The sequence below is a fragment of the Felis catus genome, chromosome F1 (genome assembly GCF_018350175.1).
Source record: "Felis catus isolate Fca126 chromosome F1, F.catus_Fca126_mat1.0, whole genome shotgun sequence".
NCBI classification, from domain to species: Eukaryota; Metazoa; Chordata; class Mammalia; order Carnivora; family Felidae; genus Felis; species Felis catus.
Genome location: NC_058384.1, coordinates 23,162,317 through 23,187,172, shown reverse-complemented (window position 1 = coordinate 23,187,172; position 24,856 = coordinate 23,162,317). Strand labels below are relative to the sequence as shown.

General features: G+C 36.4%; 1 protein-coding gene across 4 annotated transcripts in view; it reads right to left on the bottom strand.

Annotated features, from left to right (window-relative positions):
- The window catches only part of TRMT1L (tRNA methyltransferase 1 like), a 40,904-nt gene that overhangs the window by 7,994 nt on the left and 8,054 nt on the right, over nucleotides 1-24,856 (bottom strand). For 2 of the 4 annotated variants that reach the window (XM_003999251.6, XM_019821728.3), the window contains exons 4-10: nucleotides 23,169-23,233; nucleotides 21,331-21,460; nucleotides 19,148-19,271; nucleotides 18,594-18,673; nucleotides 14,947-15,196; nucleotides 14,335-14,547; nucleotides 12,483-12,673 (exon numbers count right to left, since the gene is read on the bottom strand). In XM_003999251.6, the coding sequence (XP_003999300.2) occupies nucleotides 12,483-12,673; nucleotides 14,335-14,547; nucleotides 14,947-15,196; nucleotides 18,594-18,673; nucleotides 19,148-19,271; nucleotides 21,331-21,460; nucleotides 23,169-23,233 (1,053 nt within the window). The remainder of the gene's footprint in view (nucleotides 1-12,482; nucleotides 12,674-14,334; nucleotides 14,548-14,946; nucleotides 15,197-18,593; nucleotides 18,674-19,147; nucleotides 19,272-21,330; nucleotides 21,461-23,168; nucleotides 23,234-24,856) is intronic. The other 2 variants (XM_011291006.4, XM_045048824.1) reach the window with 2 other exon arrangements.

Below are 24,856 nucleotides of genomic sequence, written 5' to 3'. Positions count from 1 at the left end.
GATTTCCTTCTCTAATACCCACAACCAGGCTCTGTGCTTCCTCGTTCCAAAAGATGAAGTTAATCTTGGGTAAGGCTGAACCATTGAGGATCTGGAACCAGTGGCAGCAGTCACAGTTGAGAATAAGGAGGTTTAGGAAAAGAGGCATTAAGTAAAAGACATCATAAATGTAAGATCTTCCAAGTTTCCTTTACCCAACATGGCTCCTAGAAGGCTGGTGGAAGATTCAAAGATTTTTCTAGAAAAAATTACCAATCCAAGAAAAAAAGACTGAATACGTATTATTCATTGTCATTTGGGGGGTCCCCTAGTGACAAGACAAACTGGTGCCTTCTCATTACATACGGTAAAATCCATCAGTTTACAAGCCCTGACTCCAGTGCTTCCAAACAACTTTCAGTGAGCACCAAGACCATCAGACATTTGAGATCTATCACGACAGAGAACCAAATTACAATACAGAAAAATAGGGAACAGAAAAACAAAATAACAGCAACAATTATACAAGACTAAAAAATCTATCCTCCCCTAAATATAAAATATACTCAACTATAACCAATATTCTTAGCACAGATTAGATGGGCAGAAGACTACCAACAAAACAGCAAGCCCGCTAGTGTTGTGGGACTCCAGAAAGAGCTGAGAATTGAAGGTACTGATCATCTCGAAAGATGGGTATAGGGTTGGTACTGCAAAAAAGAGGTCTAGCTAAAAATTTTGAAGGGGTTCAATTAAGACCCCTAGATTTCCTTCGCTAATACCCACAACCGGGCTCTGTGCTTCCTCATTCCAAAAGATGAAGTTAATCTTGGATAAGGCTGAACCAAGATTCTTGTGAAATAAGAATAGGAGACTATTAAAAAAGAAATAATAAGAAAATATGAAGTAACTTTAAAAAAGACAAAATATGACAAAAATTTAAAAAGAAGAGTTGGAAAATAACAATCAGGGAGAGCTATAAAGGAGAACTAAATGCCAAAGAAATGAATAGGATTATTAAAATAAAACAGAGGATCAATCTAGAAGATCCAATATATAGCTAAAATTATTTCCTGGAAGACAGAAAAGAGACTTTGAGAAGAAAATTATCGAGAAAAAATAACGCAAAAATAGACACATAGATCAATGGAACAAAATAGAGTCCAGAAATAAACTCACAATTACATGGTCAATCTATGACAAAGGAGGCAAGAATATACAATGAGAAAAAGACAGTCTTTTCAAAAAATGGTGCTGGAAAAACTTGACATCTATATGTAAAAGAATGAGACTGAACCACCTTCTTACACCATACACAAAAATAAACACAAAATGGATTAAAGACTTAAATGTGAGACCTGAAACCATCTCTTCTAGAAGACCGCACAGGCAGTAATTTCTCTGATATTAGCTGTAGCAACATTTTTCTAGATATATCTCCTGAGACAAGGAAAACAAAGCAAAAATAAACTATTAGGACTACATCAAAATAAAAAGCTTTGTGGGGCGCCTGGGTGGCGCAGTCGGTTAAGCGTCCGACTTCAGCCAGGTCACGATCTCACGGTCCGTGAGTTCGAGCCCCGCGTCGGGCTCTGGGCTGATGGCTCAGAGCCTGGAGCCTGCTTCCGATTCTGTGTCTCCCTCTCTCTCTGCCCCTCCCCCATTCATGCTCTGTCTCTCTCCCAAAAATAAAAATTAAAAAAAAAAAAAAAAAAAAAAAGTTGAAAAAAAAAGCTTTGCATAGCAAACAATGAACAAAAAAATTCAGCCTACTGAATTAGAGAAATATTTACAAATGATATATCCAATAAAGGGTTAATATCCAATATACAGACAGAACTTCTACAATTCAACACCGAAAAAAAAACAATCTGAATAAAAAATGGGCAGAAGACCTGAATAGACGTTTTTCCAAGAGGACATACAAGTGGCCAACAGACACATGAAAAGATGTTCAACATCACTAATCATCAGGGAAACAAATCAAAACCATAATATCACCTTACACCTGTCAGAATGACTAAACTCAAAAAGACAAGAAATAATAAGTAAACTGGTATAGTCACTCTGGAAAACAGTATGGGAGTTCCCCCCCAAATTAAAAGTAGAAATACTATATGCTCCAATAATTCCACTACTAGGTATTTACCGAAAGAATACAAAATCACTAATTCGAAAGGATATATGCATCTCTGTTTACTGCAGCATTATTTACAATAGCCAAATTTACAAATAGCCAAATTATGGAGATATATGTACATCTCCATATCTCCACACACAATGGAACATTACACAGCCATAAAAAGGACAACATTGTAGCATTTGAGACAACCTGCATGGACCTAGAGTGTGTTATGCTAAATGAAGTAAGTCAGACTGAGAAAGACAAATGATTCCACTCACAAGTGGAATCTAAAAAAAGCCCCAGAAATGAATAAACAAACAAAAAGCAGAGTCAGACCTATAATACAGAGAAAATCTGATGGTTGCTAGAGGGGAGGGGATGGGAGGCTGGGCCAAATGGGTGAAGGGGAAAGGGAAATACAGGCCTCCAGTTATGGAATGAATAAGTCAAGGGAATAAAAGACACAGCATAAGGAATACAATCAATGATACTGTAATGGTAAGGTACTGGAACAGATGGTAGCTATATTTGTGGCATAATGTATAAATTTGTCAAATCACTAAGTTGTACACCTAAAGCTAATGTAGCATTGTGTGTCAACTATACTCAAAAAAGAAAAAGTAAATTTAAAAAAAAAAGAAAATGTGGTACATATATAATAGAATATTATTCAGCCACAAAAAAAGATTAAAATCCTGCAATTTGTGACGTGAATGAATCTTAAGGGCATTATGCTGAAAGAAATCAAACAAATACTTTATGATCTCATTTATATGTGATATCTAAAAATGTTGAACTCCAAAAAAAAGAGTAGACTGGTGTTTGCCAAGACCTGGGGGCAGGGGAAATGAAGAGATGTTGGTAAGAGGCTGCAAACTTTCAGTTATAAAGAGAAGAAGTTCTGGGGATCTAATAATGTACAGTGTGGTGACTGTAATTAACAATGCTATACTATATAACTGAAATTTGCTAAGAGAGTAGATCTTAAATGTTCTCATCACACACACACAAAGGTAACTGTGAGGTGATGAAAGTGTTAACTAATCTTATTGTGGTAATCAGTTCACTATATATATATAAAATCAATGATACACATTGTATATCTTAAAGTGACACAGCTTTTGTTAATTGTATCTGGATAAAGTTGGAAAAAATGTAAGTTCGAAAGGAAGGACCTCACCTATGAAAAGAAAAGAAAGAAAAGAGAACAGAAAAGAGTCGCCTGGGTGGCTCAGTCAGTTAAGTGTCTGACTCTTGATTTCAGCTCAGGTCATGATCTCACAGTTCATGGAATCAAGTCCTGTGTCAGGCTCTGCACTAACAGCATGGTACCTATTTGGGATTCTCTCTCTGCCCCTCGCCTGCTCACGAGTATATGAGCTCTCTTGCTCTCTCTCTCTCTCTCTCTCTCTCTCTCTCTCTCAAAAATAACTAAATAAATGTTTAAAAGAGAGAAGAAAAGAAATATTCCAGGGCTGGGAAGATGGTAGAGTAAGAGGAATGTTAAGCTCACCTCGTCCCATGGCTACAACTAGATAACAGTTACATCATAAATAACCCAGAAAATGACCTGAAGACTGGAAAAACAAACTCCACCACTAAAGGCAGAGAAGAGACCACACTGAAGAGGGTAGGAAGGGCAGAAATGCAGTGGGGAGCAAAACAGTGTCACCATCTGCCATGGGGAGAGGAACAGATGATTACACCTGGAAGGAAGCTCACTCAATGAAGACAGATAACCATAACGTTTGGCTTTGAATTTCATCAGTTCTTAAAACCAATAGTACTTAAAGCCCAGAATTTTAAAAATCAGTGGACTTGGTTCTGGGAGAGCCTGGAGGGCAACAGGAAGTGGAGTCCCTGCCCTTAAAGAGAGCATGGAGCCCTTAAAAAGCCCTGTCCTTAAAAAAAGCCCATGGAGATTCAGTGTAGAAACAGCAATTTGAAAATGCCTGGGACATGGGGAGGGAGAGTAGTTTACTCATTTTGGATCATGTCCTGGAGGAGAAGGGATTGCCAAGGGACTTCTCTAGGGTCAAAAGAGCTGTCAGGCACAATCTCCCTGTCCCACCCTCAGCATAAACACATGGCTATGTGGAAACCAGTGACATTCACTACATAACCTGTTACGCCACACCACTACCCCTCCAGCCGGACCTGCCTCAGTCCCAGGGCTGCAAGTACCCTCCCCTAGAAGACTTGTACAAACCTTGCAATACTAGGTCTCCTGACCCATATGTTTTGTGTGGCCTCAGTTTCAGTGGCAGTGGCTACACAGGCTTTTTCGAAGCCTCATGTACCTTGTTAAAATTGTGCGCTCCACACATACATCCCTGGGTCCCTGCAGGTCTCATTTTGCAAACAGACTGCCATGCACCTTGTTAAAACTGCACACCCCATCCTGGGGACCAAACACGGCCCATAACAGGCAAATAGAGACTCAGTGGATGACTGGACTCAAGGGAAAAGCAGCCAGGACACAACAGCAGGGTGTGTTAACACACAGAAGACATGCCTGAAGCACCGGGCTCTGGTGAAGAGGGCATTACACTGCAGGGCACTACAGGACCTTTTCCTCATAAGGTAATTACTTTCAAGAGCAGGAGATGTAGCTGACCTTCCTAACACATACACACAGAGACAAAACAAGGAGACAGAGGAATATGTCCCAAATCAAAGGATAGGACAAAACCACAGCAAGAGATCTACACAAAACAGATAGAAGTAATATTCTTAAAAGAGAATTAAAAATAATGATCATAAAGATAGTCACTTGTCTTGAAAAAACAGCAAAGGACATCAGTGAGACCCTTAACAAAGAGATAAAAAAGAACCAATCAGATATGAAGAACACAATAAATGGAATAAAAAATATACTAGATGGCTAAAGTAAGCAAAGGAACAAATTAGCAATCTGGAAAATAGAGTGATGGAAAGTAATCAAGCTCAAATGATGAGAGAAAAATAATTCTGCAAAATGAGAACAGACTTAGGGAACTTAGCAACTCCATCAAGCACAACAGCATTCACATCATAGGGATCCCAGAAGAAGAGGAGAAAAAGGGGCAGAAAATTTATTTGAAGAAAAAATAGTGGAAAACTTCCCTAATCTGTGGAAAAAAGATATCCAGATTCAGGTGGCACAGAGATCCCCCAACAAAATCAACCCAAGGAGGTACATGAATACACACAGTAATTTAAATGGCAAAAAGCAGCGATAAAGAGAGAATTTTTAAGCAAAGAAGAAAGTTACATACAAAGGAAACCCCATAAACCCATCCGTGGCTTTTTCAGCAGAAACTTTGCAGACCAAAAGGGAGTGGAATGACCTATTTCAAGTGCTGAAAGGAGCAGCACCTGTGTGGTTCAGTCAGTGGCTCTTGATTTCAGCTCAGGTCATGATCACATGGTTCATGAGATGGAGCCCTGCATTGGGCTCTGCAATGACAGCATGGGGTCTGCATGGGATTCTTTCTCTCCCTCTCTCTGCCCCTCCCCTGACTGTGCTCTCTCCGTCTCTCTCAAAATAAATAAACTTAAAACACACACACACACACACACACACACACACACACACACACACACACACACACACACTCGGGGCACCTGGGTGGCTCAGTTGGTTAAGCCCCGACTTTAGCTCAGGTCATGATTTCATGATTCATGAGTTCAAGCTCCACATCAGACTCTCCGCTGTCAGCACAGAGCCCGCTCCGGATCCTCTGTCTCACCCTCCCCTCACCCTCTCAAAATAAACTAAAACAACAAAACAAAACAAAACCCCTCAACAAAGTAGGTTTAGAGGAAACATAAAGGCTTTATATGAAAAACTCACAGCTAACATCATACTCAGTGGGGAAAAACTGAGAGCTTTCTCCCTAAGGTCAAGAAGACAAGCATGTCTGCTCTTGCCAGTTTCATTCAACATAATACTGGAAGCTTTAGCCACAGCAATCAGACAACAAAAAGAAACAAAAGGCATCCAGATTGGTAAGGAAGAAGTAAAACTTTCATTGTTTCCAGATGACATGATACTATATATAAAAAACCCCAAAAAATTATACCAAAAAAACCCGCTAGAACTTGGTAAATGAATTCAGTAATGTTGTGGGATATAAAATGAATGTACAGAAATTCACTGCATTTCTATACACTTATTTAAGTAGCGGTAAGAGAAATTAAGATAACAATCCCATTTACAACTGTACAAAAAAAAAATCACAAAATACCTAAGAATAAACTTAACCAAAGAAGTTAAAGACTTGTTCTCTGAAAAATATAAAACACTGATGAAAGAAACTGAAGATGACACAAAGAAACAGAAATCCATGCTCATGGATTACAAGAACAAATATTGTTAAAATGACCATATTACCCAAAGCAATCTATGGATTAAATGTTATCCCTATGAGGGCTTCTGGGTGGCTCAGTTGGTTAAAATGTCTGACTCTTGATTTTGGCTCAGGTCACGAACTCATGGTTTTTGACATCAAGCCCCATGTGGGGCTCTGCACCAACAGTGTGGAGCCTGCTTGGGATTCTCTCTCTCTCCCTCTCTCTCTGCCCCTCCTGTGCTCTCTCTTGTCCTCTCTCTCTCTCAAATAAATAAACCTTAAAAAAAATTTTTTTAAATATGACTCCCTATCAAAATACCAACAGCATTTTCCACAGAACTAGAATAAACAACCCTAAAATTTGCATGGAACCACAAAAGACCCTGAGTAGCCAAAGCAATCTTGAAAAAGAAAAACAAAATTAGAGTTATCACAATTCCAGATTTCAAGTTATATTACAAAGCTGTAGTAATCAAAACAGTATGGTATTGGAAAAATAAAAAAAGACACAGAGATCAATGGAACAGAATAGAAAGCCCAGAAAAAACACCCGCAAATATAAGGTAAATTAATTTTTAACAAAGGAGGCAAGAATATGCAATGGAAAAACAGTCTCTTCAACAAATGACGTTGGGAAAACTGGATAGCTACATGGGAAAGAATGAAAGTGGCCTACCTTCTTATATCATACATAAAAATAAACTCAGAGTGAATTAAGGACCTAAATGTGAGACTCGAAACCATAAAAATCCTAGAAGAAAACAGAGGCAGTAATTTCTCTGAAACTGGTCATAACAACATCCTTCTAAATATGTCTCCTGAGACAAGGGAAACAAATACAAAAATAAACTATTGGGACTACATCAAAATAAAAACCTTCTGCACACTGAGGGAAACAACCAACAAAACTAAAAGGTAACCTACGGAATGGCAGAAGATATCTACAAATGACATATATGATAAAGGGTTAGTATCCGAAATATATGAAGAAGTTACACAACTCAATACCAAAAAAATCCAAATAACTCAATTAAAAATGAGCAGAAGACTTGAACAAACATTTATCTAAAGAAGACATACAGATGGCCAACACATGAAAAGATGTTCAACATCACTCAGGGAAATGCAAATCAAAACTACAATGAGATATCACCTCACACCCATCAGAATGGCTAAAATCAAAAACTCAAGAAGGGCACCCCAGTGTCTCAGTCCGTTAAGCATCAGACTTCAGTTCAGGTCATGATCTCATGGTTTGTGGGTTTGGGTCCTGCGTCAGGCTCTGTGCTGACAGCCTAGAGCCTATTTTGGATTCTGTGTCTCCCTCTTCTCTCTGCCCCTCCCCTGCTCTCTCTCTCTCAAAAATAAACAAAAAAAAAAAAAGAAAAGAAAAGAAACTCAAGAAACAACAAGTGTGGGCAAAGATGTGGAGAAAAAGGAACCTTTGTGCACTGTTGGTGGTAATGCAAACTGGTGCAGCCACTGTAGAAGACAGTATAGAAAGGGCGCCTGGGAGGCTCAGTTGGTTAAGCATCCAACTTTGGCTCAGGTCATGATCTCCTGGTTCGTGGTTTCAAGCCCATGTCGGGCTCTGTACTGAGAGCTCAGAGCCTAGAGCCTGCTTTGGATTCTGTGTCTTCCTCTCTCTCTATCCCTGCCCGCTCATGCTCTGTCTCTCTCTCTCTCAAAAATAAAGAAACATTAAAAAAAATTAAAAATAAAAAGACAGTATAGAAGTTTGTCAAAAAATTAAGAATAGAACTATCCTACAATCACTCTATGATCTAGTAATTGCAGCACTGGGTACTTACCCAAAGAATATGAAAACGCTAATTCAAAAAGATATATGCATCCTTATGTTTACTGTAGAATTATTTACAACAACCAAACTATGGAAGCAGCCCAAGTGTCCACTGATAGATAAGTGGGTAAAGAAGATATGGTGTACACACACACACACACACACACACACACACACACACAAATGGAGTATTATCCAGCCATTAAAAAGAATAAAGTCTCACTATTTCCAACATATATGGGTTTACAGAGTACAATACTAAGTGAAATAAGCCAGAGAAAGACAAATATCACATGATTTCACTCATATGTGGAATTTAAGAAACAACAAACAAAGGGAGGAAAAAAAATGAGAAATCAAAAAAAACAGATTCTTAGCTATACAGAAAAGATGGTTTACCGGAGGGAAAGTGGGTTGAGGAGGATGTGTGAAATAGGTGAAGATTAGGAGTGCACTTGTCTTAGTGAGCACTTAGTAATGTATGGAACTGATAAATCATGCTATTGTACACCTGAAACTAATATAGTACTGTGTGTTAACTACACCAGAATTAAAATTAATTTCCCAGAACTAAAGAACTCAAGTTCCTTAAGGGGCTCACAGATTATCCAGGCACAATAAATTTAAAAAGATGAATTAATAGACATATTACAAAATTATTTTAGAACACTGGGTAAACAAAGGATGTTTTAAGAGCATTCACAGAGAAAAATACACAAAGGACTAGATATAAGAACAATAGCAGACTTCTCAATATTGGAGGCTAGAAGACAATGAATACAATAATACCTTACGCATTCTGAAGAAAAACGATTTATAACCTACAATTCTATACTTGGCCACGTGATTCTTCTCAGGAAGCTACAAAGTGTTCATTCAAGATGAGATAATAAACAAGGATAGTGGAAAAATACACAAGAGCCAAGATATAGGAGACTCATCAGAAGGAGAAAGCCAAAGAACATCTCCGAGACGCTGGTTAAAAGGAAGCCCCAGGACGACACCTTTCAGCGGACTTGCAAAACAAAGCACCCAGAGGAGAGTGGGAGCACTGTCTCCAGGGAGGTGACACTGGGACTGAAGATAGCCTGATGCACCTACCCACACAGGAAGAAGCTGTGAAACTGTAGCAAAGGGTTTAGGAATGGATTATGAAAAGTGCACATACACAAAAAAAGGAACAAAAACAGCTAATGATTAATTCCAGAGTTATCCAAGAGTTGCATTTACAAAAGGGAACATTATTACAGCATATTAACTGGTTCATCTGTGTTGGAAAAGACTTATAAGATAGCAAATGACCTTGTCTCCTGGTTTTCATACCCTTGTGTAGTTCCCCTTCTTAAGTGTGAGATCACTACATCTAGAGCTCATTTCTAATTACTAAAATTAGGCAAAAATGATGGATATTATTAGACTAGGTTACAAAATATCATGACTTCTGTCTTGCTTTTTCTCACGCTCTCTCTGGTTCTTGCTGGATCATTCTGATGAAGCAAGCTGCCATGAGAAACTAGATAAGGAGGAATGTATGATTAGGAACTGGGGAAGTCATTGAGCAGCAAGTAAGGTGCTGAGGTCTTCAGTCTAACAACTTACAAGGATCTGAATCCAGGGAGTAACTATGTGAATAAGCTTGTAGGCAGATCCTAACCCAGTCAGGCTTTGATTGCAGCCTTGGCAAACACCTTAACTGCAGCCTGGAGACCCTGAGCTAGTGGACCCAAGCTAAGCTATGCCCAGATTATTAACTCAGAGAAACTATGAGACAATAAATGTTGTTTTAAGCCACTAAATGTTGGACTAATTTGTTACATAGCAACAGATAACTAATACAACTTGTAAACAATAGTTTTATATTTATAAAAATATGAACACTGAATACTGATTTAGCCAACACTGGAGAAGGGAGGTACACGCATGTGACTAGGTTGGTTTAAGAAGCTGAATATTCTTCCATGGAAAGAAGTTATAGGTACTATAAACATGCCATTTAGAAATAGGGATGTAAACATTAGAAGAAATAGCTCTGATATTTTAGCTGGTAACTTTAGGGAGTATGGCAGGGGTCATTATTTTATTAAGACTTATGAAACTTGGGGCGCCTGGGTGGCGCAGTCGGTTAAGCGTCCGACTTCAGCCAGGTCACGATCTCGCGGTCCGTGAGTTCGAGCCCCGCGTCAGGCTCTGGGCTGATGGCTCAGAGCCTGGAGCCTGTTTCCGACTCTGTGTCTCCCTCTCTCTCTGTCCCTCCCCCGTTCATTCTTTGTCTCTCTCTGTCCCAAAAATAAATAAACGTTGAAAAAAAAATTTTTTTTTAAATAAAAAAAAAGACTTATGAAACTAGTTGACTTTTGAAACAATGTATTACAAGTTGATAAAATTATAGAAAATTCTGAGTGAACTGACTTCTTTGAAAGACTCATTTACACTCTGCAAGGTCTATATGATTGCAAGCAAAATGCAAAAATAAATCCAATTTCTTTACAGTAAATTATTAAGTCAAAAATCCTTTAAAATGTTTGATTAAAAAAACAACAACTACTGTAGATAAAAGTTCAAAAGCATAAGCAAAGGACAGCCACTAAAAATTTAAAAAAACAAGAACCACAGAAACCAAGAAAATTAAAAGAAACCAATGAATACCGCTTGGCTCAACTCTATGTAAATAATTTTGAAAAGCTAAAGCTAAAACTGTTCCCAACCACTGAAAAACAGGGCAAAGTTCCAAGTTCCTTTTAAACAGACTCCAAAGCCCAACCAAAATTACTACTAAAAAGGAAAACTATATACCATCTCATTTATGAATATTAAAACAAAATTTTAAAAATTAGCAAATTGGGAGCCCTGGGTGGCTCAGTCGGTTAAGCATCCAACTCTTGATCTCAGCTCAGGTTATGATCTCACAGTTCGTGAGTTCTAGCCCTACATGGGGCTCTGCACTGACAGCATGGAGCCTCTTGGTATTCTCTCTCTCTCCCTCCCCTGCTCTCTCTCACCCTCTCTCTCAAAATAAATTTAAAAACTTAAAAAAAATTAGCAAATAGAATCCATCTTTTTTTTTTCCTGTTTATATATTAGCTTTTGAGAGAGAGTGCGAGCAGAGGAGGGGCAGCGAGAGAGGGAGACAGCGAACCTACAGCAGGTCCCATGCTGTCAGTGCAGAGCCCAACGCTTAACCGACTGAGCCACCCAAGTGCCCTGCAAACAGAATCCATCTTAAGAAAATACTTCCTGGCAGAGTAGTTTATTTTAGAAAGTCAGAATTGTTCAATATTGGGAAATTTTATTATGATTACTCAAATCAGTAGACCTAAGGAGAAATACCACACAATCATCTCCACAGATGCTGACATACATGACAAAATTCAACATCTTGCTAAAATACAGTAAAACTGGAAATGAAAGATATTTTCTTGACATGATAAATGACAGGTATCTCATGCTTGAATCAGAAAGCACCACAGAGAACTAAAGGAACAATGATGGGATGCCTTCCATTCTCACTATCAATTAACACTGTAGCAAAAGTACTTGTGCAAATGAAAAGCATATGAAGTTATTAGGAACCTTGAAAACCACAATGATATCTATCCTCTTTAATGCAATCAAAATAACACTAAAAAATAGATGCCAACAGAAGTGATAAAATGAGAAAAAATATTTGCAATTTGTATCACTGGGGTTACACTCTAATATCTAAAGAGTTCTTAAAAAATGTGAAGGCTCTAACAGAAAATAATGGGCAACTGTTTCTATGTCCCAGAAAAGTAAAATAGAAACAGCATAAGCCTCATCTTTTTCTTTGATCCCCATGCCTGGCATATAGTAGAGTCTCAGTAAATGTGTTTACTGAATGAATTTTATAACTGATGGTTTTTGTATTCAGCCAGAAACATGATAATTATTCTTATAAAATTAATGATTTGAAACACCCAGACAAAGAGGTAATCTGACTTATGTTCCTAAAATTAGTGACAGTGGAATCTAAGTTATTTCTAGATGTTTCAACAGAGGGCAGGGCTAGAGAGCATAAATTGAATACAGCATGAGTAAATAACTTTAATAAACTCACACGCATGTCTTGTCTGTTGATGAAAGGAAATCCAGTATAGGAAATAAAGTTAGCACTGTAATCTTTAAAATCAAAGGACAACATGTATAATTAGGGATGTGATAAAGACTTATTCATTGGAGGCTTGTATATAAACACGATATACAGTCAAGAGAAGCTTGAATTTACCTTCTACCATATTACCATCCTTCTGAAAAATTCTCTCTTCACACCACTGACAATGGATCAGGTACTGAATCTTCTTGGCTGTTTCATCTGCAGAAGTAGGCCCCCTCAAAACTCGCACAACAACCAACACAAAATGTTCCAAAGCCACTGCAAACAGTACTTCAATGCCTTTGTTACATCGGGCTGCAGCTCTGCAAAAATTTTTTAAGTTATTTTGGGGGCTCATCATGTTTCTTTGGCATTTTTATATTGACAATATTAATTGGACAGTAAACTATGGATGGATTATGGGAAAATACGGAAAATTCAATTCTTAGTGGCAGTGTTTTTAAAAGATCATTAGTATAACCTTTACACAAATTGAAACACAGGAAATAAAGGATGCTTGATAGAATCTTTAGTGACTAGACATTTTCCATTATGGAAATAAGTCAATAAGACTAGTCAATAAGACTAGATTCTCAGGGTGCCTGGGTGGCTCAGTTGGTTAAGCGTCTGACTTCAGCTTAGGTCATGATCTCACCATTTGTGAGTTTGAGTCCCACACTGGGCTCTGTGCTGTTAGCAGCCCACTTAGGATCCTCTGTCCCCCTCTTTCTGCCCCTCCCCTGCTCATGCTGTCCCAAAAATAAACATCTAAAAAAAAAAAAGACTACGTTCTCTGATTTTCAGTGTCAATTTGTTTCTTGTCATCACCACCACCCTTTCTTTTCATCTATTTTTTTTCTATAAAAGCTTCTTCTAAACAATATGATTGAGTACTACCTGCAGGATAGTATACCAGATGCTGAATGTTAAGTGAAAAAGAATAGGCAAAGTTCCTGACACTGTTAACTTTATAGACTTTTGGGTTAAATTCTAACTGATACATCATTTATGTAGTTTTCCCTTTGCAATTATATGTACTAAACTTATTTCATATGTATTAATTTCAACTTGTTGATGTTACATTATAAACATTTTTAAGCACATATACTAGGTCCTCAGTAGGTATACAAACTGAATATCAGAGTTTTCAGCTAATTAGGAATAACTCCAAAGGTCTATAAAGTTTAATAATCTGTATTATGCTAAGGTAGGAATTTCAATTTAACTGCTGTGAAAGCTAGTGTGAGGCTAGTGAACAAGCTGGCTGATCATGCATTAGCTATGTTCTCAGTGTCAATTTATATTATATTGTTATATTCTTCTTCTAGCATAATTTTTTGAATAAAACTGGTGCTCAAAGAAATCTTCCTTGCTTTCTTTAGAAATCCTGATGAAAAAAGAACTTTGTTTTGTGGGTGAGATCACTTTGCAGAATCAAGTATATAAGCCATCATTTCTAAAATTTATTTATGTTTATTATTTTTTTAGTAATCTCTACACCCAATGTGGGGCTTGAATCCATGACCTCAAGATCACGAGTTACATGCTTTGTCAAATGAGCCAGCCAGGCGCCCATATAAGCCATCATTTTTTTCAAACTATGTAAAGAGATGAAATGGACATAAAACAGTGATTTTTTTCTAAATCTAAAAACAACCTTTGCTTTTTCTTTTCACGGTGGTATCCCCACCTACCCTACGTTATTAAAATAACTGATTTGAAGTTAACTTTCATTCTTATCTCTTCTTTATTACTACTTACTTTAATAAAATTTTTCATTGGAGAGTAAACTATTCTAGACACAAAAGTTTTTAAATCAAATTGTAACAGATACGACATAAGATTACCAAACAAATCAAGATCACAGACATGAATACAGAATTTGTACCCTGTGAATTTTTTGAAAAATGCAACTGGCACTTTTTGTAATAGTAGCTCTATCACACAGCCAAACATACTAGGCACATTGCTGTCAGTCTGGTACCTTGCCACTGCAGCTACAACAATTCTGGCTGCTAGTTCCTTGTAATACTCAGTTCGGACAATATTACAGCCATAGTGACGCCGGGCAACATGTTGTGCCTTGGCATATAAAGAACTGATATCTGTAGAAGTCACAGACACTATGCCAAGGTTTCTTATATTTCTGAATGCAGAATCTAGATAGTTCACCGATGTTCCAAAAGGGTCCAGGTGTCTAAAATCAGAAAGAATACAGACATATTTAAAATCATACTAGTAATCAAAATGGTACCATTGTCATTATGTCTAATGATAAAATTCCATGGATTCAAAAGTATTTTACAAATCTATCTTAAACATATAATTCTGTTTTTAAATTATGTAAGAAAATGACCATATGATATGTTAGACATATAAAAATCAATCAGTTTTAGAGAAAAATTGTCATGCTTAGGAATTTTATTTCAAATGCTAGAAAATGTTCCTACTGCTTTCCTTAGGCCAATGGTAAAAAAAACTGTATTAATTCAAATAAACAACCATCTTAATTTTTAACCCCTCCAACACCCGCCCCTCCCCCCCCCCCCCAATTCAGGCCAGTTTAGAAAGTGACACAGCAAAGTTTTTCACTTACATGAAATCAAAGGATCTCAAATGCATTAGTACATTGGCATCCATTTTGGTCACCTTAATGTTACCAAGATTTTCTTCTCCTTCTTCAAGAATATCATCACTCTCTTCCTTTTCCTTACTGTCTACCACCACTTTCAACTTGTTTAAATGGCAATTTTCCTGAATCAGTGTCACAGAGTTCTCATTCAAGTCATTAATTGTAACCTTAACTGCATTTCCGAGATGTTTTGCCCATTGTAATCCCATTATCCCTTAGGAAAAATTTGAAGGAAAATGAATTAAAAAAAATTTTTTTTTTAACATTTATTCATTTTTGAGAGAGAGACAGAGTGCGAGTGGGGGAGGGGCAGAGAGAAAGGGACACACAGAATCCAAAGCAGGCTCCAGGCTCTGAGCTATTAGCACAGAACCCAACACGGGGCTCGAACCCACAAACCATGAGATCATGACCCGAGTTGAAGTCAGATGCTTAACTGAATGAGCCACCCAGGCGCCCCAGAAAGTGAATTTTTTAAATTAAAGAATAAAAACACTATATAATAATAAAGTATATACTTTTATAAAAACAAAAACACATGTTTCAAAATCTTAGTATTTTCATACATAACTTTTTCTACTTACTCACTACAAAGCCTCTGAAGAAAAGTAACCACACACAAAAAATGTGTTGAGCAGATTTCCATTAATAATTCTTCCAAAACTTTTCTATAATCCAGATTCAAATAAAATTTTTGTTCTTTATTATGGGGAATAGGTTTTCTTTTTTAAAATTTCTTATAATGGAATGCTTTTTTCAAACTAAATCTTACAGAGAAACCCAACATACAATCTAAGAGTGGAGTTCTCTGCTTGGTGGGTGGGAAGTTGGAACTCCTCCCACTGCTAAAGTTTACCTAATGCACCAAAATATGAAAACAACTTTACTGGACCAATATTTTTCCAAAACTGCACAATAGCATCACTGTGAATTGAAGAGAACAACTTTGTATATGTAAGCAAAGATCAAGAATTCAGACCAAGAAAGCCTCTTCTCATAGGCTCTCTATACCTACTGGATTAGAGTCAGAGGGGACATTCATTGCAAAGGAGATGGTGACACGGGCCCAGCCACTGTGGATTAGAAAACCCCCATGTACTAAAAGTATAGACCAGCTTTTCCATACATGTGCCTCATAAATGTAAATATTTAACATCTAGTATGCACTATGGTCTTTACAAAAATTTTCATATTCTCATAACAAGCTTGTGAAATAAGTTCTGATATTCACATTTTAGAGATGGGGAAGCATGCAGACTAACTGCTATGAACGGATATAAATTTACAAAGGAACATTAAAAGAAAGGACTGAAAAGATCTTCCCCAAACATTAGCTTTAATGATTTCAGGTGAAAAAAAGAGTAGTTCATTTCAGCATTATTTACAATAGCCAAGAAATGGAAACAACCTGTGTCCATTGATGGATTAAAAAAAAATGTGATATACACACACACATATACACCCACAATAAAATACTATTTGGCCATAAAAAAGAAGGAAATCCTGTCTTTTGTGACACCATGGATGAACTGTGGGGGCGCTATGTTAAGTGAAAGAGAGAAAAACAAACATTGTATGATTTCACTTATATGTGGAATCTAAAAATACCAAACTCATAGAAACAGAGATCAGATTTGTGGTTGCCAGAGTTGGGGGCAGAGGGTGGAAGAATTGGGTGCAGGTGGTCAAGAGTCCCAAAGAAGACACACAAATGGCCAAGAGACACATCAAAACATGCTCAACATCACTAATCATGAGTAAAAGGCAAATAAAAATGAAGTATCACCCTTACACCTGTAAGAATGGCTAGAATCAAAAAAATCAAGATAAGTGTTGGTGAGGGTGCAGAGAAAAGAAACCCTCATGCACTGTGGGTGGAAATGTAAATTGCTGCAGTCACTGTGGGAAACAGTATGGAAATTCTTCAAAAAAATAACAGAATTACTACATGAGCCAGTAATTCCATTACTGACTACTTACCCAAAGAAAATGTAAACACATTCAAAAAAATATATGCATGTATCCCTATGTTTACTGTGGCATTTTTTATAATAGTTAAGATATAAAAGCAACCCAAGTGTCCACTGATAGAATAAAAATGGGGTATATATACAATGGAATACCTTTCAACCATAAAAAAGAATGAAATATTGCCACCTGCAACAACACAGATGGACTTAGAGAGTATAATGCTAAGTGAAACAGACAGGCAAAGATAAATACCAAGATTTCACTCATACGTGGAATTTAAGAAACAAAACAAACAAAGGGAAAAAAAGAGACAAACAAAACAGCAGACTCTTAAATACAGAGAACAAATTGGTAGTCACCAGAAGGGAGCTGGGTAAGGGGATGAGTGAAATAGATAAAATGTAAAAAAAAAAAAAAAAAAAAAAAAAGGAAAAAAAAGAAAAGAGAAAAAAGTAAAGGGTTATGTACAAGGGAAAATGCTGAAAACTAAATTTGGAAAAGTAGGTTGGGATCAGATTATGCAAGATATTAAATTGCTTTTAACCACTACTTTTCCCTGTGAAGAGGAACTTGAAAAGGAGAGCTAACTCACGCTTTCATCCTTTTATTACAAACTTCCCAAGAATATACTCCTCTAACCTTTAAAAAGAAAGACTTGGATTAGGTACAGGTGGCTTCTTAGAAATTTTCTACTCTTCCATGATTGTTTCTTTACTGTTAAGTTCTTTTAGGAAAATGTTCTCAGTCTTTAAAATTTCACCTTACCCCACTGCCTAATGACTAGGCAATTTATCACATCACAAAAAAAAAGAGACAACCAAACATCAAATACTTCCTAATTGCAGTAAACAAGTATTCTTGAAAAAAAAAAAAAAATCCTATTTGAATCTCATCAAACCTGAAGATTCAACTACCAATACACAGAAATACTGGAGATAACTACCAGTATACAGAAATACTAGAGATGAAGAAACAGGTTTTATGAGCTATGAAGATACCATCAGCAAAAATCTAGACTCTGGAAAAGACAATAGACATATAGACAAGCTGTATGTCAACAAATAATCATCACACACGCAAACAAAATGATGGAAATGAATACAGAGCAAAAGGACACTTAGATATCTCAAACAATGAAAATGCATAGTCTTCATCTGAATTCCTACTTGATTTTTTAAGAAACTGTGAGAGCCTAGCTCTAGCTATGTTTAGCATAGCTAAACATTTGATGATATCAATGTGTGATAATGGTATCAAGGTTTTATTTTTGTAAAGTCCTTATCTTTTAGAGATCCAACTGAAATATTTACAGATAAAAGGACCTATTTGTAATCTGTTTCAAAGTAACAGGGATGAAAGATGGTGGAGGAGGTATAAGGGTAAGTGCATGAGATACATATACACAAACAAGCATAAGTTGATAATTTTTGAAGTGAGTGACAGATACACAGGGATTCATTTATTATACTCTACTTTTGTATACATTTGAAATTTTTCCACAATAAAAATATTTACCTTGGGTCTTTACTTTTTATGTAAAAATATTCTGCTAGATACAATATCCATATAAATTTTCCAAGAAAAGATACTGCATAAATCTGATAATTAAAGTGGGATCCAAAAAAAGCTTCATTACTTACCAGTGGCTCCAAAGGCATCTAGACATTCCAAAGGTTTTCGTTCCTTGGCCAAAGCAGCCAATGTACAAAATATTAGCTGTCTAGAAAAAAGTATAATAATCTGAAATAATCTTACTGCATCATGGCTTCATCACTCTAGATTTTATTTAAGAATAGTAAGAATTAGGGTTCCTATTTACTATACAAACTATTTTGAAAGAAGACGTAGTAACATATTCTTTACCTAGTAGTACAAGAACTAAACATGTGTGAAATTAAACTATCAATCTAACTGGGTTCTATAAACAAGCATTCACCATGAATAATGGTTTCATAAATAAAACTTGCCCACTAAAGCACCAGCCTGTTCATTAATTATATAAAGGCAGGCCTATTTTACTGAGAAAGAAATTAGTTTGGTAGGAAAAAAAGAAAACAATCATTCTGAAAAATACTAAAACAGATGATTTTCATTCTGTACCCAGTTTTAAATTTCAATATATTAGAACATAAAAAGAAGGTCACATTTGTAATCATTTGAAACATCCCATAACCCTTTTTTCAATTCATCTTACCGATTTAGTTTCATTTTGGGATTAAAATAGGAATCTGTTTTTTGAGGTATAGAATAGTTAGGACAAACTTGTACATCTGTGTCTGCCTCTTTCAAAATTTCATTAGGTGGTTTAGCAGCAGAAGCTAAGATGAAAAACAAAAGATTTCCAGTGAAATACAAAATAATTCTAAGTATCTAAAACAATATACATTAAAAGAAATAACTTTCCTTTATAATACTTTGTTAATGTAATCAACCAGGCAGATATCAAAGAAGAAAAACCCTAAACTGATCTATCTGTTCAGTACTGTCTATAGGAAAGAGTAGCATTCAATTAAGTATTTGGGCAATTAAAGTTTAAGTTAAAATCTTATCTGTCTAGAACATAATACATCTATATTATGAAACCTAGTTAAGAACAATTAACCTAACATAAAACCATTATAAAAATTCTAAAATACGTTTATTATTCATCAAACTACTATGCTGCATTTACATAGGTTGGCTGTTAAACATATCTTACTGTGGTATAACTGTTATAAAATTAGTATCTCTGTATGGTTTCATTCCATTAGCTATCATGGATGACTAAGAATCACTATACTTCCTGAGCATGCTAGATTTCAGAACTTTTTTTTTAATGTTTACTTATTTTTGAGAGAGAGATACACACAGAGCACAAGCAGGGAGGGACAGAGAGAGGGGAAGACACAGAATGGGAAACAGGCTCCAGGGTCTTAGCTGTCAGCACAGAGCCCGATGTGGGGCTCAAACCCGTGAGATCATGACCTGAGCCAAAGTCAGACGCTGAACTAACTGAGCCACCCAGGTGCCCCTTCAGAACACTTTCTTATCATTATAATTTTAAATCACAAATTACATTCAAATGGGTATAAAGTAACAGAAAAAAAAAAAGATTCTACATTTAGTATACATTAGAATCATTTAGCTATAAACCCAAATGAAATACTGATATATTTGTGTGTGTATAAATATTTAAGAAATGAGATATACATATCATGTGTGGGGAAAAATAACCGAGATTCTTTATGTTTGGATTTCTTGATAATATTATGATCAGAATGTTAACTACATGGCAACTATATCTCTTTCCTTCTTTTTTTTTTTTTTTTTTTTTTAGAGACAGAGAAAGCACTAGCAGTGGAGAGCAGCAGAGTGCAGAGGAAGAGAGAGAGAGAGAGAGAGAGAGAGAGAGAGAGAGAGAGAGAGAGAGAGAGAATCTTAAGCAGGCTACATACTCAGCAAAGAGATCAACCCTGGGCTTGATCCTGCAACCCTGGGATCACGACCTGAACCAAAATCAAGAGACAGATGCTCAACTGACTGAGCAACCCAGCCGCCCCCATATTTCTTTTTTTACAGTGCCAAATCATCGTAACCTTTCCTAGTGTTGCATTATATATTCTACGCCTACCTAAGTGGCATGTGACATATTTCACACGATCAGTCTTTCTCAAACCAGATTCTATTAGAAAATTAAGCTCTACAGAAAATTATTTTTTTCAATTCTTAAAAGGTACATAGTACCATTTTAGATGTGTAGGAGAGAAGTTAATTCATTACATACAATGGATGCCGTAGGGCATGATGTCTTAATTAATCTTAATTTTGAGAAGGGCTGCCTCAGTAATAATAACCTATTAATAACCTGATAGCACTTCAGGATAATAAATGATCTTTATATCACTCTATTTCCTTTTTCCAGTGTTTTTCAACAGTAAGTATAACATAGTTATCTATAATCTTTCATTAAGATACCTATATTTACTTTGGCATCAATCAGTTAAATGTTATGAGGAGCCTCACAGAAAGAAAAGAAACCTGAAGTCATGGATTAGTAGTCAATTAAATGGTGAAGTCACTATATTTTATCTACTTGATGTCTGAAAATAATAACTGGACCATTATTTAAGAATTTACCTGGGGCGCCTGGGTGGCTCAGTCGGTTGAGCGTCCGACTTCAGCTCAGGTCACGATCTCACGTTCGTGAGTTCGAGCCCCGCGTCAGGCTCTGGGCTGATGGCTCGGAGCCTGGAGCCTGCTTCCAATTCTGTGTCTCCCTCTCTCTCTGACCCTCCCCCATTCATGCTCTGTCTCTCTCTGTCTCAAAAATAAATAAACATTAAAAAAAAATTTTTTTTTTTAAAAAGAATTTACCTATTAATATATTGCTCAACTTACCAGCAATATACCTGGATTTCGTCTCTCCTTTATTCACATGTCGCCTAACATGTCCCAGCATATCGGTCCTTCTGGTGATTGTTGCTGAACAAATGATACAATGATAATGGGCGCCCATTTTACTGGATATCTATCAAACAGAGTATTTAATTTAAATATACAGGTAAGTTACTAAAACAATGAAACAGAAGTTTATTTAAGATTGCAAATTTAAGTATGTTAGCATATCTTGGGTTTAATGGTAGAGAAGAGAGTATTAATATTGCCATGGGACTTTGAAGGGATCTTTATTTCCTTATCTATATTTACATATGATTTTTACTTACTTTATAATAGACCACTAATTTAATTTGTTTTGTTCATTCATTCTAATCAGCAAATAACTGTACCCTATTTTCTATAAGTAGCACTTACAAATGGTATAACATTAGCAGCGCTGTGCTGGTAGATGTTTAACAATTGTTCTCCAGGAAAATAAAGCCCTGAATTATAGTGTTTGCTGCTTTCTGTGGCATATATACTCTATCATGGCCAATTTCAAACTATAATTGTTGCAGATTTCAAGCTACTCATATGCCATCACTAAATGTGAATTTGGGAAGAGATAGATAATATCATACTAGAAAACACGGCTACCAGGTGGATAATACAAAAATGTAGTAAAATAATTAGGAAGTGATGAGATTTGAATATTATTACCTTTGTAATATATTCACCTTAAAGTTTATACAATTTAATTTTTAATAATGGCCATTTTTAACAATCAGCTTTCAATATTTCTAGAAATTTCAGTTAGTTTCAGCACATCACAAAATGTTAGAGACATAATAAGTCTTGGGGCACTTGGCTGGCTCAGTTGGTGGAATGTGCGACTCTTAATCTCAGGGTTGTGAGTTCGAGCCCCACGTTGGGTATAGAGATTACTTAAATCTTAAAAAAAGACTTTTTTTTAAAAGTCTATTTGTCCAAGTAAAAAATTCTCACTTGAAAATTTCTTTAAAATTTAGTTGAGAATAAAAAGACTACTCCACTGGCTTTTTCCTAGTTTTGATGACTTTTACTCTTAGATCTTCTAAGATCTTAGATCCTATTTACTTGGGATCAAACAGCAAGTTGAGAACACTGCAGAGTTCCTTATGGTACTGTGGTTATCATATTCAAAATGTCCTGGATAAGGCCGATGGGCCAAGCATTGTCCTAATTACTACGTAAGAAATTTTTGGGTTTTTTTCTCCCCAGCACTTTACTCTTTTTAGTGACATGAAAAAAAATTAATAACGAGGCCTCATTAAGCTAGTATTCACTCAAGATAGCAGCACTAAAAAATATTATGTAATTTGTATTCCCCAAAATTCACATCTGTGCTAAAAATGAACACATGTACTTTTTAAATTATTAAGATTTCAGAAAGATTCTTGATACTGTCCTTTGACAAATTAAAAGTATAGAGAAGATAAATATGAATTGACACAAAGATACTTACTAAGTCACAGAAATTGAAGGCTTTTATTCCAGAATCAAAATTTATTACAAAAGAAAAAATTTACTTTTTATTTAAATTCTCCATTCCAAAATTAGTAAATAGGTCAATTTCCCTTTTGAACATAAGAAAACAGTTTCTCTGACTAAAATTTAAAATTATAAAATGAAAAGTTCAATACAGCAACTCTTTTTTCCATATAGTTCATATTTTTCCTGCTAGGATAATCTGAAAGCACTCAGATACAAAATCTTAAAGTAAACCTCATTGCCAAATATGCCCATAGCCTTAGAGCAAGTAAAAATTGTGCTTTCTTTAAAGAGGGCAAAATTTAAAAATAAATCTAACATCTGATTACCTGTTCTCCAATAATGTTTGGTTTCACTGGTCGACAAGGTAAGTGACAGATGCACATCCTGTAACCTAAAGTGAAGAATGGCTGGTTGTCATATCACTGTTCACTAAATAGTCCATTATCATTAAAAATTATTAGCAAATTTTATAAGAATAACTGGAATTCTTCTTGTATTTATAATATTGTAATTTATTTGAATGAGACTGTTAGTTTTAGATATTTGTTATATAAGATATAGCATAAAAGCAAATGTATGAGATCCAGGTTTGAATTCTGGTTCTGCCAAGACTGTGCATTGTCTTGGTTAGTTAGCTTCTTTGGGACTCAATTTTCTCATCTATTCTCTGTCATGTTGACTTTTCTTAGGCTTCATCTTCTTTGCCTCATGCTACATTTGCCATTACATAGCCTCTTCCATTGATACGGCACTTAGTTCTCTCCCACCCTTCTTAATCTTCTTCACAGCTCCTCTTCCCTCTGTTATACTCTAAAACGCAGACATTCTGTAGGCTTGCTCTGCTACATGACTATTTTCCCTCGTTTCCTTGGTAATTTTAATGCCTTTTATGACTGCAACTATCTCCACTGGGGGAAGGAATTCCAAATTCTAGCTGTAGTTACTAACTCCTTACTGAAGGCCAGATCTCTAATTGCCTATTGAGGATGTATGCCTGGGTTATCAGGTCAGCATTTCAAAATCTACTGTCATGGACTATAAATATATCATTTCCCCTTGAACCAGGTCTCTTTTCCACTTTTTAAATGAATGATAATGCCTTCCAGTTGCTCCTAACTTTAAGTGATCTCCAACTCCTTTCTTCTCATTCCTTACATCTAATTGTTTCTCTTACTTGTACATATGGAAGTATTTCCGGACTCAGCAACTTCTTTTTTTCCACTGATATGTACTCCTATGGTTATCCCATCCAGTCACATAGCTTTAAATACTATTTGTAGTCTGACAATTCCCAAACTTGTATCTCTAGCCCAGACCTTTCCCCCAAACCCGAGATTCATATCTGGACAAGCTACTGACATCTCCAGCAGATGCATCTAAACCTTTGCATGCCTAAATCTGCGGTCTTGGCCTTCTTCCCCAGTACCTGGTCCTAATGATGAGGGAGGATGGGGAGAGCTGAGGGCAAAGTGAGGCTAAAAGCACCTCCCCCCCCCCACACCTGTATGATATTCCTCGGACACTCCTGGCTACCCAAAAAAACAAATGGTCAAACTGATTAAGTCTCCACCAGTTTACTAGAAAAAGGCAATCCCATCAATAAACCAGAGTATAGGAACTCTCTACAGTCTTAATGTCTTGCTGGAGGGAAAAACAACTTTAGCTTAACTACAGCTAGGCCTCCAATAAGCCTTTAGCATGTGAAAGTCTCTTTGGAAATTCCCCCTTGATTCTATCTCCCCCACCCCCTCCGTAAACTAGTTACCCCCCACACTTATAGTACAGCTCTTCCTGCCCACATGTCCTGTCCTCATGCTTTAATCAAATCACCTTTTTATACCAAAGACGTCTTCAAGAATTCTTTCTTGGCCATCAGCTCTGGACCACCAGAACCGGCTCTGGACCACCGCCATTCTTGGCTTTTTTCTCCCTCACATCTCACTTCTATCCCTTTGAGAGGTCTTGATGCTTCTACCTTAAACATATTTGTCAACTACTTTGAGACCTGCTTGCT